This window comes from Rhinatrema bivittatum, chromosome 1 (assembly GCF_901001135.1).
Source record: "Rhinatrema bivittatum chromosome 1, aRhiBiv1.1, whole genome shotgun sequence".
Classification (NCBI taxonomy): Eukaryota; Metazoa; Chordata; class Amphibia; order Gymnophiona; family Rhinatrematidae; genus Rhinatrema; species Rhinatrema bivittatum.
In genome coordinates this window covers 346,583,321-346,604,107 of record NC_042615.1, presented here as the reverse complement: position 1 = coordinate 346,604,107, position 20,787 = coordinate 346,583,321, and the positions used below count along the sequence as shown (strand labels likewise).

General features: G+C 44.4%; 1 protein-coding gene across 1 annotated transcript in view; it reads left to right on the top strand.

The window, feature by feature from the left end:
- Nucleotides 1-20,412, top strand: part of CDS1 (CDP-diacylglycerol synthase 1) — a 194,843-nt gene extending 174,431 nt beyond the window's left edge. The window contains exon 13 of the mRNA XM_029599378.1: nt 19,524-20,412. Within this exon, the coding sequence (XP_029455238.1) occupies nt 19,524-19,653 (130 nt within the window). The 3' untranslated portion in view covers nt 19,654-20,412. The remainder of the gene's footprint in view (nt 1-19,523) is intronic.
- The last annotated feature ends 375 nt before the right edge of the window (nt 20,413-20,787 follow it).

Genomic DNA, 20,787 nt, shown 5'->3' with positions numbered 1-20,787 from the left:
AAAAAATACTCAGCCAGACCAAGACTTGTCCTTAAGGTCACTGGGAAGAATTAAGTAGTGAAAGCCAGAGAAATCAGCTTTAAGGCTCAAAACAAAAAAAAAAGCTCACAAATCAAAATAATCTACCACCTATCTGGATCTCTAATCTGTTCCCTAACCAGTATAGGTAAGGATTTGTGCATTAGTATGCATATCTCCCTAGTTTTTGAATTGTACAGAGAACTGAGAACTTGCCCTACCTAGTTACATTTGAGCTTTAAGTGTTCTGATCAGTGAGGTGAATTTCTTGGAGCAGGGCAATCTGAGAACCATTTTTCTTGAACTGCTGTAACACTTTCTTCCTTTTGATAGGTTTGGTAATCCAATGTATGTTAAGTGAAATAATTTAGAGCTTAAAATCACCCATAGTCAGCTACCAGAGACAGGCAGTGTTTGTTCAGATACCAAAATTCTAGATAAGTTAACCATAAAACTAAAATTGTAAATCTTTCTTGCAAATACCAGATCCTCAAAGTAGATGGACTCACAATACCAGAAAGTTGTCCATGGTACATTTTTCCATTTTTTTTATCTCCATCTTCCCCCTGGAACACCAAACTCTCCCCCTAGAACCAAATCCTCTACAAAGCATGAAGAGATAGTAAGAGGAAAATGTAGGCTGATAGAAGTTATGAGAACCCAGTGTTCCGAGTGCAGCAATAGGCAGCATAAAAGTGAAAAGAAAACAAAAATTAATCTCTAGATTGCCCACAATTTATGCTACTAAGCATAGGAAAAGAAGGGTGAGAGACAGCTCAAGACCCCCTGCCCATGCTCAAAACTGGAGAAGAAAATACCGATCATCCTTTCTTCTACCCTACACTATCAACCCCCTTCCGAACAACAAAATCCCCATACACAGCCCTTCCCCCAAACCACTCCTGTAATGCTGTGAATCTAACTCCCAAAAACCTTTTAACTCCCACCCCCCTTCCATCCAAACCCCATACCCCACATCATGAGATGTGCCAACGTTCACATTGAAAAAAGGCCAGAAACAGAATAGAAAGGAAAAACATTTCAGTCCCTCAGGATATGGGAACCTTGGACTACTCTTTTCCTCCCATAAAACAGAGTGAAAACCATTCAATATAAGAAAGACTAAAGGACACAAAAACACAAATTACTTCCCAGACCCTACGCCCCACCCGCCACACACACACACATACTTTCTTGACTCTAAAAAGTATACCTAATCTCACCCAGCAGATCACCCAGAGTAAAATAAGTAACTAGGGTCCAAAGTTGTTGCAGAACACAAGTTCCAATTCCTAGGAGAACAACCCATAGAGAACACGAAACTATCAAATAAATACAGAGAACACTCCGTATAAAAAGCCGTAAGGTCACTTGCTGATAACCAAAAGCACAAAAATGATACAAATAAAAGTAAAAACTTAAGTAGATTAAGGATGCCATGCACCCCCACTGTTTTGTGCTTCTTGCATTGCTCCCGCTATCCACAAGTACTGATGCCATGATTAGACTCCTGGAATGCATGCGTTTGATCCCTAATCACTGGAATTCCAACTCAGATTCTTAGTCTGCTTTGGTAAACTCTTCTACTTCACAGACAGTGTTGAAAATTTGCAACTTTCCCTGTGTAAAAGCTTTCAACTTAGCGAGATAGATTCTTGGCACTTCTGCTGCAGATCAACCAAAAAATCATGAAATATAAAGATCTTTGTGTCCCAGTAATGCAGTGTTCTGACTTTCCTAGCAGCTGCCATAATCTTATTTTATCTCCAAAGTGTTGTAGACATAGAATAATGCTTTCCGACTTTTGCCGCCTTTTGGGACTGGCCCAAAGCTCTGTGAGCCCTATCTGATAACAAGACTCTCAGAAATAGAAGTAAACTGGAGCAGATTAGGTAGCCAGGTAGAGAAAAACCTTAATGAGTCTGAACCTTCTGCCTGCCCCAGAAGACCTATCAGTCTTAAATTGTTCTGGCAGCTCCTATTTCCTTGGGCACTATCCTTTTGCACTAAGCTTTTAACAGCCAGCTCTGGCTTTTCTCTTTTCTGCTTGGACATTGAGAGAAGTGCCCAGTTCAGCCAGCCTTTTTTCAACGTCATGAACTCTCAAATATGTTTTATTGACCTGGGACAGGAGTTTGGCAATCTTGTCCACTACTATTTTTAGGCAAATTTCTAAGCTGGAATGTATCTGAGTGGACAGCTGCTGCAGAAATTTTCATGGCTGAGGTAATCTTTGTGGGGAGCAGAGTAGCAGGCAGCATGATCTTAGTGACTGACATCTTACCCTCAGAGCTGATATGCTTTACAGGTGTCTCGCCAGTCATTTTCTTAACTTTGTGAGACCATAAAGCTGGTAAAGAGGTACTGTGCCCATCCTTAGACGATGTTATGGACATAGTACGGGCTAAAAAAAACCAAAACACATTCAGGAAAAAAATAATTATGTAGAGCTGCAGGAGTTCAGCTGTCATTCACCCTACTACTACTCTAATATCACATGACTCATTGAAAGAGGAAGTCATGAAAAAGGTGACGCATTTAAAGAGGAATTGTTCACAATTCAAAACTCCATTCTTACCTTGCAGTATCCAGAATATCTCTCCCAGCTCCCACAGAGGATTTATAAACCCTAAAGTGATTTACAGTGGGTTCTGGTAAAACAAGACATGTGACTATATGGCATCCAATTTCCCCAACTGGGCTGCATCCTGAATACTCATCCTACTCCCACAGAGAAGTCAGACATCCAGGATTCAGAAACCCAGGAATAAATAGATTACAGTGGGATCTGGCAGAATAAGGCCTGTGATGAAGAGACACCCACTCTCCCCACTGTTATCTTTACATAATATCTTTTCTGCACTGGATAATGAAGAAGCTCCAGCATTAGAAAATAAAGTGATATCTGAAAGGGATGTAGTCAACCAGTGTACCCAGAAACCCTTAAACATTATTAAATGTCATAAAATGAAACTGCTTCTCCTTGGTGACTCGGTCATCAGGGGAACCAATTTGGGAAAACATTTTGATGTGGACTCTAGCGTTTAAATGACTTCCACGATTCTCAGCCAGTAGAAATACAAACCAGATAGTCAACAAATTAAGGAAAAAAGTAGAGACTCCGATATCTATGTTATCATCCATCTGGGGACCAAGAAGCTTGCTAGAAATGGTATCCTTGAAGCACAGAAAGATTTCCAGAATCTAGGGAAGAAGATTAGACACATGGCAAAGACCATTGCCTTTTCAGAAGTATTACGTCTTAAGGGGCAGGAAAGGCTCTGCCATATAGAAAACTTCAATTTCTGCCTCAAAAAATAGTGTAAAGAAAGTGGCTTTGGATGCATTGGAGGTTGGGGCCCTGTATGGAGCAATAGAAGATTATATGGTAAAAATAGTCTATATTTGTCCTTGGCAGGAAAGAGGGTGCTAAGCGAGAAATTCAAATCATACATTATCAGGCATTTAAACTAGAGGGTGGGGGTAGTAGGAGGTGGCCGATTAAATAAGCATGTCAACCTCAGGCAATAATGGAAGGAGAAAATAACAAAATCAATCAGCTCAGAAATGCAGAAGAGGTGACTAGGAAGAGCAGCAAACCAAGGGAGAAAAGTTATGACTACAAATGCTCTAGTCTGGGCAATAAAATCCCAGGCCTGCAGGCCCTAATGATTGAAGCGGACTTGGACATTGTTGCTGTTTCAGAGGCACGGTTCACTGAGTCTCATGATTGGGATACAGCCATCTTGGGCTATAATTTATTAAGGAAGGACAGAGAGGACAGGAAAGTGGGAGGAATAGCTCTTTATGTCAAAAACAAAATCCAAGCAACTGAAATGCAAGGGACGGTGGGGTAGGGGAGAAGCATTATGGGCTATTCTAAACAAAAAGAAGATGGTGCTTCCATTTACATTGATGTGGTCTACAGGCCTCCAGTTCAGACAGAAGAGCTGGACAGAGATGTGGTTGAAGACATCCAAAAGGTGGGAAAGAAGGGAGAAGTGTTGCTCTTTGGATATTTTAAACTGCTGGATATAGTTTGGAGTATCCCTTCTGCAGAATCTACAAGTAGAGAGAGAGTGGATGCCCTTCAAGGGGGCTCTGCTCAACAAATGTTAATGGAATCCACAAGGAGGATGTGATTCTCGACCTAGTGCTCACAAATGGGGCTAATGTCTCTGTCCATGTAGGTGCCCACCTGAGCACCAGTAAGCATCGGATGGTATGGTTTGATATTGCAAACCGGTTACAGAAGTCACACAAAGAACTTAGTTTTGAATTTCACAAATACGGATATTGAGGATGTTTCTGGTGGAAGAACTATAAAACTGGGAGAAAATGGGTAAGGTGGACAACAGTGGGCCAAATTGAAAGGAGCTAATACCAAAGGCAAGAAACCTATATGTTAGAAAAGTAAACAAATGTAAGAGGTTAAAGAAACCGATCTGGTTCTCAAAGGAATTGGCTGAAAAAATACAGGCAAAAAGAACAGCATTCAAGATGTATAAAGGATCCCAAAAAGAGGAACACAGAAGAATACCTGGTGAAGCGGAGGGAGATGAAGAAGGAAATCAGGAAAGCAAAAGATCAAGGATTGCGAAAGAGGTAAAGTATAGTGGGAAATCATTTTCAGATATATCAGAGAAAGAAGGGAGGCATGAAGTGGTATGGTGAAATTGAAGAGTAACAAGGAGCCATGTGTGGAGATAGATGAAGAAATGGCAGAAATATTAAACAAATATTTTATTTCGGTATTCACTAAAGAAGACCCTGGAGAAGGATCATTGCTGGTTGAGAAGATCGTAGATGGGGGTGGGGTAGATGAAACTCTGTTTACAGAAGAGAATGTATGGAAGAGCTAGGAAAACTGAAAGTGGACAAGGCCATGGGGCTGGATAAGATATATCCCAGGATACTGAGGGAGCTCAGAGATGTGCTGGCAGGTCCGCTGAAAGACCTATTCATAGATCCCTGGAAACTGGAGTGGTACTATGTGACTGGAGAAGAGCTGTGATGGTCTTGTTTAACAAGAGTTATAGCAGAGGAGGCTGGAAACTACAGGCCAGTTAACCTCACATCAGTGGTGGTAAAAATTAATGGAGATGCTGCTGAAGGAAAGGATAGTGAACTATCTACAATCCGGTGGGTTGCTGGACCTGAGGTAGCATGGATTCCCCAGGGTAAGGTCCTGTCAGACAAATCTGATTGAGTTTTTGATTGGGTGACTAAAGATTTGGATCAAGGAAGAATGCTGTATGTGATTTTCTTGGATTTCCATGCCAAGGTGGTGAAGTGGACTACAAACTGGTTGACTGAGAGGAGGCAGCGTGTAATGTTAAATGGGATCTACTCTGAAGAGAGGACGGTGTTAAGTGGAGTGCCAAAGATATCAGTGTTGGGACTGGTTCTGTTCAGTATCATTGTGGATGACATTGCGGAAGGGATAGAAGGTAAAGTTTGTCTATTTGTGGATAATACTAAGATCTGCAACAGAGTGGACACAATTGAAGGAGTAGAGAGAAGGAAAAGTGATTTAAGAAAGCCTAAAGAGTGGTCGAAGACGTGTAAGCTAAGATTCAGTGCCAAGAAATGCAGAGTCCTGCATCTGGGGTGCAGTAATCCAAAAGAAGCTGTATTTGATGGGGGGTGAAAGACTAATGTGCACAGACTGGGAGAGGGACCTTGAGATGATAGTGTCTAGCGATCTGAAGGTGGCAACGCAGTGTGACAAGGCGATAGATAAAGCCAGAAGAATGTTGGACTGCATAGTGAGAGGAATAACCAGTATGAAAAAGAAAGGGATAATGCCCTTGTACAGGTCCTTGGTGAGGCCTCACCTGAAGTGTTCAGTTCTGGAGACAGTATCTCAAAAAGGATAGAGACTAGACAGAGGCGGTCCAGAGAAGGGCAACCAAAATGGTGTGGGGTCTGTATCAGAAGACTTAGGAGAGGCTGAAGGATCTGAATATGCATAAGAACATAAGAAATTGCCATGCTGGGACAGACCAAGGGTCCATCAAGCCCAGCATCCTGTTTCCAACAGAGGCCAAAAACCAGGCCACAAGAACCTGGCAATTACCCAAACACTAAGAAGCACCCATGCTACTGATGCAATTAATAGCAGTGGCTATTCCCTAAGTAAAATTGATTAATAGCCATTAATGGACTTCTCTTCCAAGAACTTATCCAAACCTTTTTTGAACCCAGCTACACTAACTGCACTAACCACATCCTCTGGCAACAAATTCCAGAGCTTTATTGTGCACTGAGTGAAAAAGAATTTTCTCTGATTAGTCTTAAATGTGCTACTTGCTAACTTCATGGAGTGCCCCCTAGTCCTTCTATTATTCGAAGAGAGGCAGGCAGGGGAAATATGATTTGAAGAGAGGCAGGCAGGGGAAATATGATACAGACTTTCAGATACTTGAAAGGTTTTAATGATACAGACCTTCAGATACTTGAAAGGTTTTAATGATGCACGGTCCTCGAACCTTTTCCATTGTAATGCAAACAGTAAAACTAGGGTTCACAATATGAAACTCCAGGGGAGTGAATCAGAACAGAATGTTGGGAATTATTAGAAAGGGAATGGTGAATAAAATGGAAAATGTCATAATGCCTCTGTATCGCTCCATGGTGAGACCGCACCTTGAATACTGTGTACAGTTCTGGTTGCTGCATCTCAAAAAAGATATAGTTGCGATGGAGAAGGTACAGAGAAGTGCGACCAAAATAATAAATGGGATGGAACAGCTCCCCTATGAGGAAAGACTAAAGAGGTTAGGACTGTTCAGCTTGGAGAAGAGACAGCTGAGGGGGGATATGATAGAGGTGTTTAAAATCATGAGAGGTCTAGAACGGATAAATGTGAATTGGTTATTTACTCTTTCGGATAATAGAAAGACTAGGGGGCACTCCATAAAGTTAGCATGTGGCACATTTAAAAATAATTGGAGAAAGTTCTTTTTCACTCAACGCACAATTAAACTCTGGAATTTGTTGCCAGGGGATGTGGTTAGTGCAGTTATTGTAACTGTATTTAAAAAAGGATTGGATAAGTTCTTGAAGGAGAAGTCTATTACCTGCTATAAATCAAGTTGACTTAGAAAATAGCCACTGCTATTACTAGTAACAGTAGCATGGGATAGACTTAGTTTTTGGGTACTTGCCAGTTCTTATGGCCTGGATTGGCCACTGTTGGAAACAGGATGCTGGGTCCTTGATCTGACCCAGTATAGCATGTTCTTATGTTCTCAACCAATGTCAGAAAATATTTACGCTTGGAGTGGGTGGTGGATGCCTGGAATGCCTTTCTGGAAGAGGTGGTGGAGATGAAAACTTTAAACAAATTCAAAAAGGCATGGGATTAATAGCGTGGATCCCTAAATGCTAGAGTTGGAAATTAAGAAAAGAGTGCATGGGTTAACCTTCATGGGGTGGCAGCTACTATCCCTAACAGAAGGCATGGGACTTACTACTGTTAACCAATTAGCTTACATGATTTTGACGCAACTGCAGCATCGATTTCCGCTTTGACAACAGGGTTTGGGAAAAGGGAATTGGATTCGGATAACAGTCAATTCTGGGTCATGACTTTTACAGTCCGGTGTGCTGATTCGCAGACATTTGGGAAAAAATGCAGTACTGCTTCTACAGCCAAGACCAAAAGCAAAGCATGTTCAAGCAGCAAGAAGGCTGCTCATCCTGTAAAAATGTTTTTAGCAGTAATTTGTTATGGGTTTGACAGTTGCTTGGTTTTAATTCATATTACTACACTTAACATAAGATTTAGGGGTATCCTGCAAGGAGTGACAGTTACTACCATAAGAAATTTGCTGGGCAGACTAGATTTACTATTTGGTCATTTTCTGCAATCATTACTGTTACTGTGATTGCTCATACAAACTTTTAACCTTTTCAACTGTTCCTTTTAATTTTTTCTTAACTAATTTTCTCATTCTATCATAGTCTCTCTCTTTAATTAGGCTACTGCATTGTTTTCTTTTTTAATGTCCTCCTTTCAATTATTGTCAGATTTGATTGCATTATGATCACTATTGCTAAAGTCATTGAACCACAGTTACGCCTTGCACCAGATCATGCATTCAACTGAGCCTAGCTTTATAGTAGTACTTTCATCAGTTCTAAGACCAGCTGCTCCATGAAGTAGTCATGTATGACATCATGAAACTTGCCTAGGATTTGCCAATGAGATACACAGTCATGCTAAGATAATTGAAACTTCCCATTATTGTGTTGCCAAATTTGCCTTTCTAAATTCTATTAGCATTTCACAATATGTTTTTTTCATCTTGGCCAGATGGACAGTAATATACATTCCCTGTACTTACTAGGATCAGTCCAGACCGCTGGGTTATGCCTCCCTTCCAGCAGATGGAGTCAGAGAAAAAAGCTGAAAGCACCCCCTGATAACCCAGTGTGCCAACTGCGATCCCTCAGTATTTCTCTGACTCCAGCAGATGAAGGATAGCATAACCTGCGGTCCTGATCCTTTTACAAATTTTGATCTTTCATTAGTGTGAGGGATTATTCTTTGTATCCCTAGTTTCCTTTGGCTAGATCAACTGCAGACCTCCCAAGAGGGGGGGGGGTCTTCCCCCACTTAGTAGCAGGCAAGGCTGGGCCAGGTGCCCTACAGTCTAATTTCCTGGAGAATTTTGGTGCCTCAACCCGGTGAGTGGGGGGGATTTATCGGTGGGCTGGTCCCTCCCCCCTAATGATTCAGAGAAACTTCATTCCTCTGTTAAGAGCCCAGGGATGTGTCATTCCCCTGGTTTGCCGGCTTTAAAAGTTAAAGTTTAAAAAAAAAAAGAGCATTTAATAAACATAGCCGGTTGTAATCTCCTGGGTCACTTACCCAGCGAATTTTTCTGTGGCAGCTCGGACAGGCATGCCACGGGGAGTGCATTGCTCCGCCTATGGAGAGCCTGCAGCGCGGCTCTCCCGCAAGGGACTTTGCTCGCGTTGCATCCCCCGGGGGTGAAGGTCCTTCTCAGGGACCGGGTGCAGGCAAGCGGCCATCCCTTACACGATCGCGAGGGTTAGAAAAAAGTCTCCCTTTTTCCTGCAGACAGAGAACTCTGTTTTAAAACTTTTTCTCCGTAATAGGGAAAAATTTCTTTGGTCAAAAGATTAGAATTTATCCCGATGTTACAAGATCTACACAAAACCGCAGAAAAAAGATGTTGGAGAAGTGCCAGTAAGCAAGGCAATTGGGAGCTAAAATAACAATAAGATATCCTTGTAAATGCATGATGTATATCAATAATAATCGATATGTCTATTTTGAGCCATCACAATTGCATTATTTTTTGGATAATTACAGGACTGTGGGAGCTGAACCTTAGCTAGTCATGGGATTTATAAATGTTTAAACCTCTCCTTTAATTTTCCTGTATTTTTATTTTTTACCTCTTTAAATTGCTCTCATAAACCTTGGATCTCTTTTTTTCCTTGTTTATGTAACCTATTATGATTATAGGAGTTTCAAATGGATATAATTTGAAATATGATATTAATTTACATCTAATATTGTATATGAAAGTATTGCGGGAATAATATAAGTGATGTATTGGCTTTTGAAACTCCTTGTTAATTATGGAAAAATTAATAAATAATAAATTTAAAAAAAAAGAAAAGAAAAATGTCTCCCTGCTCGCAATCAGAGGTCGTCCCCGTCCCTGAGAAGTGCGGGAATGGTAGTCATTTTGCCCGATTCCGGGTCTGATACTGCGCATGGCTCCGGGGAAGTAGAATCCCCTCCGCGACTTTCTCCTCATAATTTAAGCCCTGAAAAGCCGTGTGGTTTGGGTGTTGACTCCCCGCCTTGTCTTGCCTCTTGGGGGGGGCCCTTAAAGCGGCAGCACCCCTTTTCTTCTCAATTTGTATTATTGTTGCATAAAGCTTGCATGGAGGCTGAGGCAGATTGGAATTTGCAGGAGCCTTCACCTGCAACGCTTTCTAGGCCTGCAGAGGGTACAGTGGCCCCTAGGGACCAGCCACCTCGTACAGTTCCTGATGCTGTGGTGCCGCCATCCCCTGTCCAGCCAGATCCCGATCCTCCCAAGGGTCATCACCCTTGGGAGGATCGGGATCTGGCTGGACAGGGGATGGCGGCACATTGATGGGGATGACCCACGAGTGCGGTTATTTCGCAGGGAGGAGCTGGATCCCTTGATCCCTTATGTGCTCGCGGAACTAGATATTCAGGCACCGCAGCCCATGGCGGAGCCTTCCTCAGGGGCGGAGCCTTCCTCAGGGGTTGTCGGGTCTTCGGGCTCCGCCTAAAAGCTTCCCTTTTCCACCCGATGCTTTTGCAGCTTATGACTCGGGAATGGGATGCGCCTGAAGCCAGCCTGCGAGTTAGTAGAGCCATGGAAAAGCTTTATCCGCTTCTGGAGGAGTCCTTGGATCTGCTTAAGATTCCTAAGGTGGACGCGGTTGTCTCGGCAATTGCTAAGCGCACAACCATTTCTGTGACGGGAGCGGCAGCTCTTAAGGACCTCCAGGATAGGAAGCTGGAGGTTCTTCTCAAAAGGATTTTTGAGGTTTCGGCACTGGGCGTCAGGGCAGCCGTGTGTAGTAGTCTCATGCAGACAGCTACTCTTAGATGGGTGCAGCAGTTGCTCACAACTCAGGAGCTTCCCCCGGCAGAGGCAGAACAGGCAGACTGTATGGAGGTGGCAGTAGCTTATACGACGGATGCTTTGTAGATCTCCTACGTACATCCTCGCGCACGATGGCCTCAGCGGTGTCGGCAAGGAGGCTTCTTTGGCTTCGCAACTGGTCGGCTGACATCTCGTCGGTCTCAGTTGGGTTCCTTCCCATATAAAGGAAAACTGTTGTTTGGTGATGACCTGGAGCACCTAATTAAGGCCTTAGGGGACAATAAGGTTTACAAGTTCCCGGAGGATAAGCCCAGGTCTTCTCACCCTTTCGGCTCATTTCAGGGTCAGCACCGTTTTCGTGCGGGTAGGGCCCCATCGTTTCCTCCGCGACAAGTGTCAGCACGGTCCCAGTCTTGGGCTTATTCCTTTCTCGGTAGACAGCCTCCTTGTGATGGAGCCTCCCAAGGATTCTCTGCAAACAAGTCTTTGCAGGTGTGCCGGCCCATTTCTTCGTTCTGGAGATCGGAGGTTGCCGCTCTGTTTCATGAGGAATGGGTTAAGATTACTTTGGATCAGTGGGTTCTAAACATCATAGAACACGGTTACGCTTTGGATTTTGCTCGCCCACTACAGGATCTGTTCTTGGTGTCTCCTTGCGGGTCCCGGGCAAAGCAGCAGGTGGTACTCCAGACTTTGGCTCGTTTGAAGGCTCTGGAGGCGATTTCCCCAGGCCTGCCAGATGAGCGTCGGAACGGAAGGTACTCGATTTATTTCGTAGTGCCCAAGAAGGAGGGCTTCTTCCGTCCGATATTAGACTTAAAGAAGGTCAACAGAGCGCTTCGGGTACCTCGTTTTCGCATGGAGACATTGAGGTCCGTCATTGCGGCCGTCCACAAAGGTGAATTTTTGGCCTCTTTGGATCTAATGGAGGCTTACCTGCACATAGGAATCCAAGAGTGTCATCGGAGATTTCTGCGATTCATGGTCCTGGGCGAGCATTACCAGTTTCAGGCGCTCCTCGCATATTCACCAAGGTGATGGTGTGGTAGTGGCAGCGGCCGTTAGACAAGAGGGGATATTGATCCACCCCTATTTGGACGACTGGCTCATTCAGGTGAAGTCGGAGGATCTTTGCAAAGTGGCAGTTCGGTCGGTGTTGCATCGTCTCCACTCTCTCGGATGGGTAGTCAATTTCACGAAGAGTCAATTGGTACCTTCCCAAGGGTTGCAATTCCTGGGAGCCCGTTTCGACACGGTTGTGGGCAAGGTTTTTCTTCCACAGCACAGAATGCTCAAGCTGATGTCTCAGGTGCGCTGTCTTTTGGCCCTCCCTTTGCCCAAGGTGTGGGACTATTTGCAAGTTCTTGGCTCTATGGCGTCTACTCTGGAGTTGGTCCCCTGAGCGTTTGCTCATATGAAACCTTTGCAGAGGGTGTTGCTTTCCCAATGGGACCCGAAGTCCGAAGAGTTCCATTTAACCTTGCCCCTCATGGATCCCGCCAGGACCAATCTCGATTGGTGGTTAGTTCCTGATCACTTACAGCAGGGGATGGATCTAGAGAATCCCCAGTGGATGATTGTGACTACAGATGCCAGCCTCTCCAATTGGGGGCAGCCTGTCAGTCACGATCAGCACAGGGGCAATGGATAGCTCAGGAGTCCAAGTGGTCCATAAATCAGGTGGAAACAAGGGTGGTTCATCTAGCGTTGCGCAGTTTTCTCCCGCTTGTTCAGCATCAGTCGGTGAGGATTCTATCCAACAATGAGACGACTGTGGATTACATCAACAGACAAGGAGGAACAAATAGTCATCCAGTCGCCACAGAGGCGGACAAGTTGATGGTCTGGGTGGAGTGCCATCTGGTCCGGTTAGCGGCATCTCACATAGCCGGAGTGGACAACGTTCAGGCAGATTTTCTCAGTTGCCAGCGGCTAGACCCCAGAGAGTGGGAGCTGTCCGAGGAAGCAATGCGCCTCTTGATTTGTTGGTGGGGAATGCCCCATCTGGATTTGATGGCTACTCGGCTGAATGCAAAGGCAGCTCATTTTTTCAGTCACAGGAGGGAGCACGGGGCAGAAGGGGTAGATGCGTTGGTCCTTCCGTGACCCCGCGACATACTACTCTGTGTTTCCTCCTTGGCCGTTGGTGGGAAAAGTCTTGAGGTGAATAGAGTCCCACCGGGGGCCAGTGATTCTCGTAGCTCCGGAATGGCCACGGAGGCTGTGGTTCGCAGATCTGATCAACCTAGCAGTCGACGGTCCCTTGCGTCTTGGTCACCTTCCAAATTTATTTCAACAGGGTCCAGTATTTTTCGATCAAGCGGCTCGCTTTTGTCTAGCGGCTTGGCTTATGAGAGGCGGCAGTTGAGAAAGAAGGGGGGTATCCGGATGCGCGCATGGAAGACTTCTACCTCTCTCACTTATGTTTGAGTGTAGAAGGTTTTCGATTCCTGGTTCAGCGGGTTGAAGGTGTCAGGCCTCTATTGTGCACATTCTCGCTTTCTTGCAGGAAGGCTTAAAGAAGGGACTGGCGTACAGCTTGCTCCGGGTTCAGGTAGCAGCGTTAGGATGTTTAAGAGGTAACTCTTGCAGGACATCCTGATGTGGCACATTTTTTGAAGGGAACCAAACATTTACACCCACCGGTGTGTGCTTCGTGGAGTTTGAATTTGGTTCTCCGTGGGCTTTGCGGTCCTCCCTTTGAGCCTATCAAGTGGGCTATGTTGAAAGATTTAACACTCAAGGTGGTGTTCCTCATGGTCATCTGTTCGGCCAGACGAATATCTGAGATTCAAGCGTTGTCCTGCAGAGAACCGTTCTTGCGGATCTCGGATTCTGGGGTTTTGCTTAGGACGGTGCCTTTTTTTCTGCCAAATGTGGTATCGGTGTTTCACGTAAATCAGTCAGCTGAGTTACCAACTTTTCCTGATTTAGATCGGAACTTTCCTCAGGCTCATGACTTGAGGAGACTGGATGTCTGCCGGATATTTCTGCGGTACTTGGAAGTGACTAATGCTTTTCGTTTGTCAGATCATCTTTTTGTCTTATGGAGCGGTCCTAAGAAGGGATGTAAGGCTTCCAAGGCTACTATTTATTTATTTATTTATTTATTTGAAGGGTTTTATATACCGTTATTCAGTAAAGCCATCATAACGGTTTACATAGTGAACAATTTTTATCATGGAAGTTTTGAGATATCATAACATAGTGAACAATTACAGGAATAAACATAACATAAGTCTAGGAAGTACTATTGCCCGATGGTTGAAGGACACCATTGCTTCGGCATATATATGTCATGGCCGGCAAGTGCCAGATGGTCTTAAAGTTCATTCGATCAGATCTCAAGTGGCATCTTGGGCAGAGAGCCAATGTGTTTCGCCGCAGGAGATTTACAGAGCAGCTACTTGGAAATCTTTGCACACATTTGCTAAGCATTACCGTTTAGAAGTCCAGTCTCCGGATGTCTATTCTTTTGGCAGCAGTGTGCTTCGAGCGGGACTCTCTGGGTCCCACCCCATTTAGGTCAGCTTGGGTACATCCCAGCGGTCTGGACTGATCCTGGATCGTACAGGGAAAGGAAAATTGGTTCTTACCTGCTAATTTCTGTTCCTGTAGTACCAAGGATGAGTCCAGATGCCCGCCCAGGGGTATAGTGTTCTGGAGAGTCCGCAAGTTCGCTCCATTGTTTTCTCTTTCTGCAGTGTTTTAAAGGCTATGAAGAAGCATTCTAATCCGTACTCTGTTCATGTACATAGTTTTCACAGGTTATTGTTCAGTGGAGTTCTCTTGATGTAGTCATTGGTTGTTTTAAATTTACTTCATTCTGCTTTGATTTTGATTATACTGAGGGGATCGCAGGGGCACACTGAGTTATCAGGGGGTGCCTTCAGCTTTTTTCTCTAACTCCATCTGCTGGAAGGGAGGCATAACCCAGCGGTCTGGACTGATCCTTGGTACTACAGGAACGAAAATTAGCAGGTAAGAACCAATTTTCCTTCCACTGCTGTACCTTTACTTGTCACACATGGAATTTCTATCCATAAGGATTCCACGGTGCATTTTATTTTTTTGCAGGACTTTTATACTGCTTGACTCTATCCTACTGTTCTACCAGTTTGATCTGCCCTGTCACATCGATATAATTTTATGCATTGGTATCATAGTGTCACATTGGTTATTCTCCATCCACTACATCTCTGAGATGCCTATTATGTCTATATTCTCTTATCCTATACATTCTAATTCTGCAATATTAGGGCCTCATTCACTAAGCTGTGATATTTTTCCTAGATGGAAAATTGGCCCTGCTGCTTTGTGATTCCTATGCTATTTTTCCTGATGGTAAATGGCTCCCAAAGAGTGCGTGATGGTTGCTTGGCCTAGGGTGTGCCCCTCCCCAAAGTGGTAAAAATACCCCAGGGATCTCCATACACCTCCTTTCCCACCCTGCTACCTCTAAAGGCAGCCACAGTGTACAAATATTATCAATTAAAAAATAAAATAAAAAGTCCAATTTGACCCCCTCCCCTTCAAGTAAAAAAAAATCTTACCCCTCATAACTAAGGTGCATCCCTTAGACTCCAAGCCTGGCAGTGACTATTTTTCAAAATGGCGCTGGCCACCCCATTGCATGATAGGGGCAAAGGCCAGGCCCAGAGCCTAGGGGCGTCCAGGCTCCTATTATTCCAACATGGACAGATTGTTAGTTATGGGTAGGGTCTGTCCTTGGGGGCAGATGTTTTACTTGGGGGGGGGGGCAGTTAGGGGCAGAGCCAACACTGGATTTATTTTTTCATTATTAATATTATTATTATTAATATTTTTACTCCACAGCCACCTGCAGGGGCAGCAGTGGGGTTAGACAGAGGGTTTATGGAGATCTCCAGGATATTTTTGTCATTTTGAGGGCAAACTTACTCAGGGCCATCTGCTCCTTTAAGATAGGGACCTGGGAACATCGGGATGTACATTAGCTTCCTGATGCTCTCAGGCAGGTCTATCCAGTACCGAGCGGTAGGAAGAGCTGCGTTAGTGCCCGGCGCACCCGCGGTTGCCGCACACACAGTGCAGCTCACCTACCGCTCGATCCTGAACTATAATTTCATGCAAATGTAAACCACGTCTAAGAAGGGTCCGTGAAGCGTTAGGCCCGCGCAACCCATTTTACTGGATAGAGCGCCTATACAGTATCCTGGGTGCGTGGGCCTAACGCTTCACGCCACGCTGGTATCTGTCATTTCAAATGTCATTTGAAATGACAGATACCAGGAAGTTGGGACTGCCAGTCCCCCCTCCCCTCCTCCCGAAGCAGGGCGCGAAAAGCAGCCTTGCTCCGGGAGGAGGGGAGAAGGGACTGGCAGTACGAAGCGGCGAAGCGACTTACTTTTTGCAGCCCCCTCCGGACATCGGACGACCTCTCCTGCCTCCAGCTGCTCGCGAAGATGGACGCCTGCAAAAAGTAAGTCGCTTCGCCGCTTCACACTGTCAGTGTCTCTTCTTCCCTCCTCCCGGAGCAGGGCGCGAAAAGCAGCCTTGCTCCGGGAGGAGGGAAGAAGGGGCTGGCAGTACGAAGCAGCAAAGCGACTTACTTTTTGCAGCCCCCTCCGGACATCGGAGGGGGCTGCAACGTTTTTTTCGCTTTTTTTTGCTTCGGGAGGAGGGGAGAGGACTGGGGCTGCCCCGGAGACCGGCACCCATGATCGCGGCCGGGGCAGGTGAGCGGGGGCTGGGGAAAGCTTGCCGCCTACCCTTACCCCTGCCTCTACCGCAGGGGTAAGGGTAGGCGGTAAGTTTGCAGGTTAAACGCGTGACAAAACGGCAGGGAAAAATAGCGATAGTCGGGGCGCGGATTACGGGATGCTAGGGAATAGCTAATTCGCTCGTTTGCATGCAATATATATGCCGCGTGCGGAAGGGGTTGCCCGGGGATTTTAGGACACGGTAGGAGTAGGTTAAAGAGAATTCGAGATCGCAGGAAGGGCTAACGCGGCCTGAAAGTGAGTAGAATGCGGGTTAGGAGCAGGGTAAACGCGGCCGCACTTTACTGGATAGACCTGAGGGAAAGTTAGCTACGAGTCAAGAGGTGTAGCTAACTTCACATCAGATAACGCAGTTTATGATTTTCTAGACAAGCCATGTTATTTGATTTGCATAGTTTAGGCTAGTAATGTGCTAATAAGCATGCCTTTGTATGCTAATCAGCTCACTAATACACATGATGCGGGAGCACAATAGCACAAGATATTTGAAGTCCCTCACATTATCCCTGTGTTAGACTTTGTGAATGAGCTCCTTAGAGCGTAACTTTCAAACCTATTTGTGGTACTGCATTTGTGTGTGAAAGTTGACACACAAGAGATGAATCCCAAAGTTTTATAACTGCAGTTTATAAAAGTATCATGTAGTTCTGCTCTGAAAGTACATGCGTGTGTTTCAGTACGCACAGATATTTCCAATACAAGCGCTTACTTTCTCTACCTATTTTATAAACGTGCATGTGTATATTTTAAGTGCAAAAAAAAAAAAAATCTAACATTTACATGCAATAAACCCCTATTTATACACAGAGGTGGGTATTTTATAATGTATGCCCGAATACCATTTTGAAAATACTTGCACATGTACTTGAAATCACCAGCTCGCCGATAACTCTACCAAGTCACCCAGACCCTCTAGCACTTCACCCAGACCTCCCACCCAAAAATTGCAGACAACGGACAAGTCCAATTTCGCTTGAGCGCGTCAACAGGTATGAAAGTGTATGAATAAGTTTGGTAATGTATATATGGATATCTCTTTAAAAAGGGCGATTACAGCGCACACATTTAGACCTCACCCTGGAACACCTCTCGACACCCTCTCTTTTGTGCCAGTAAAATGTGCATGCGAAACCGAAAATACATGCATACTTTTGATGCTAATAAAATAGCATACAAATGAACACATGTTACTTATGAGCGCATATGCTATTTTTCTGTGCAGAAACCCATTCAAAATTTATTTCAGGCATTCTCATACAGACATTTTTAAGGTATGTTTTTTATTTTTATTTCTATTTGCAACCTGCTTATTAACTGAAGATACTGGCAGTTTTTGAGTTATTTACATTTGTGCACTCTTTATTTACATCCATCTGGGCTACTTCAGCCTTAACTATAGCTTTACTACTGGGATAGTCTAACTTCTCTTTTTTTACAAATGTGCTTGGTAGATTGTTTCTCAGAAGCACATTGTTCAGAGGAAGCTATCTGCTTTCTCCCCTGGTGTAGTTTAAAAAGTGCTCTATCTCATTTTTAAAAATTAACACCAGTAGCCAGGTTCCATCCTGGTTAAGATAGGCTACCCCTTCCCTGAAGGTTCTTCCATTCCTAACCAATCTAAAGTCCTCTTCCTTGCACCATCTTTTCATCCACATATTGAGACTCCGTAGTTCAACCTGCCTCTGAAGAAAGCAACCCTGGAGGTCTGATTTTCAAACACCAGTGACTATTTGCAGGAACCACTTATCACACCACCTCATATCAAGCAAGTGACTTTTGCAAATTCTCACTTTTCCCCAAAGTGCACACAAAATTATAAACTTCACATTAAATATAAAATTCACACATGATTAATTCATACTGTCTAGTTCCCAACACACAATTATAAACTCAAACTTCATACAAGATGAATTCAAGCTTTCAGATTACTGATCAGCACACAAATATCCACACAAAGTAATAGCAAAGTCATCAACAATTTCCTTTGCAGGACTGGATCTTTCCCAGCAAGTTCTACTCACCTGCCAGCAAATGCAGCTTCTGCTGTTAGCAATCCCTCAGCACTATACAGTTGTTTGTGGTCCTGGCCTCTTGCACTGCTGCCCCAGCTTGCTCATGTCTGACTTAATCAAGTGGTATCAAAGCCAAGAATGCACAGGAGAGCATAGCAGTCATCAGTGGTGATGGGCGGGGGGATTTCCCCTCAGTGGTAAGAGATGCCTTGGGTGGGGAAAACCTGAAATGGCTCCCTTCACTTCCCAGCCCAGTTTTGTTCCCTGCACTACATAGGAATCTATAGGACCCGCTGTATGGGTGCCACTGCTGAAGCAGGATGAATTTTTTTTTGGGTCTTCCCATTTCACTATATTAAAACTAGATGGCACTTACCAGTTCAATGATGTGGATCTCCCAGAGCAAGGGAAGCAGTGTCCACCATCTTGCTCCCTTCCTCCCCAGCCCAATTGTTATACTTGTACTGCAAGGCTCCCCCTCCACCCAAAATAAAATCTCAGGTGTCATAGGGATCTGAAGTCCTAAATATTTTTCTTACAGACACAAAATAGGAAAATACTTTAGTGCATCTGGCCTATGGAAGCTGCAGGAAGATACATGTGGTGCATGTGTTCAAAACTCAGGAATCTGGGGATAATCCATGCTAAATGAGCAGTCGAGATGTTTCAAGCCATATAATCTGCCATGCAAACATTTTTTTTTCATTTTCTCCAAGAAATATTCTTTTTCTCTTAAATACAAATAATCTGTTACAAATTCTCAGAATTTTTGTGTCACAAAAATAAATAAAATATATTTCTTAGAAGTTGCTACCATTTCATGGTAACATGTCCGAACAGAGACTGCCTGCAGTACGGTTTTCAGCCCAGAGTAACCAAAAGGGTAGAAAAGGATTTTAGCTAGAAAAAGAAGTCCAAAAATAAAATAGATGCACATGCGGAATGCAAAAAAGTCTTATTTTTACATTTTATTGGCAGAGGGACACGTTAATGCTGCAGAATATGTTTATGATTTATTTCTCATCCATCTCTTCTCGCCCCCCCCCCCCCCATGTTTGTTTCTAAATAAAATCCTCAAAAGTTTTTTTTTGGTTTTTTTTTAGGGGTCCAAATCCCAGCAAAGTGCTCCAACAGCTCCTAGTACTGCAGCCAGAGCAGCAGCTTCATATCTACAACACCCTGAAAAACTACCTGGCAGAGAAAGGGCTCCTTCAGCCTGCGCCGCCAGCATGATAGAGCTGTCTAATGAGCTACAAGAAAACGACAAGCGCAGACCGAAATGGACTGGAGGACTGTGTCCACGTGATGGCTGGAAACAGAGCATAGCTAATGCTTTTAATTTAGAAGTGCTCCCACTCTGAAATTAATGTGACTATTTTGAACCAAAAGTTCAAGATTTGAGTTATCTTATCTCAGATATAGCTGAAAAGGCAAAGTTCTATTTTATTTTTGAGTTAAGTCTCTCTTCCTGTCACTGTCTGCTTCTCATCCGCTTCAGGAACCATCATGATTTTAAGGAATTATTCATGTTCATTGTGGGTGCTCTTTGAAAGTTGTTTTAGTTTGAGGAAAACATTTAGGTTGTATTGCCAATGTGCAATATGGATAACAAACTAAACAACTCAGATCTGCAGAATGGCTCTTTAATTTGAATGCAAGGTTTTATAGTTGTGTATGAAAACTGTGTTAAGTATAGCCATCGCTAGTTTTAAGTTTAAATTCTTCTCAACATGGTTGTAATTATGATGTGAAACATACAGTTTTATTCTAAGTGCTAGTGAGTAGTCCATATTCAAAGAAGAAAATGATCCTTTTAAACTCTTGATTTAAGACACTGTGAACACTCTTGTGGTTTGACTGTTGGCTTTGCTTATTCACTGGGAACAGCAAGGGCTGGATTTTAAAAGGGTTACGCGCTTAAGTTAAGCACGTAACCCTTAAAAAAAAAACAAAAAAAAAAAACCTTGCGCGCGCCGAGCCTATTTTGCATAGGCTCGGCGGCGCACGCAAGCCCCGGGTTGCCCGTAAGTCCTGGGGCTTTGCTAGGGGGGCGTGTCGGGGGGTGGCGCGATGTTCGGGGTGTTCCGGGTAGCGTGGTGCCGGCCCGGGGGCGTTCGGGGACGTGACCAAGGCCTCCAGACCAGCCCCCGGGTCGGGTGATGGTGCGGCAGCGGGCCATTGGTGCGCGCGAGTTACGCCTGCTTCGAGCAGGTGTAACTTGTGCGATAAAGGTAGGGGGGGCTTAGATAGGTAGGGGAAGGGAGGGGAAGGTGCGGAGGGGTAGAAAGAAAGTTCCCTCCGAGGCCACTCCGATTTCGGAGCGTCCTCAGAGGGAACGGGCAGCGCGTGCAGGGCTCGGCACGTGCA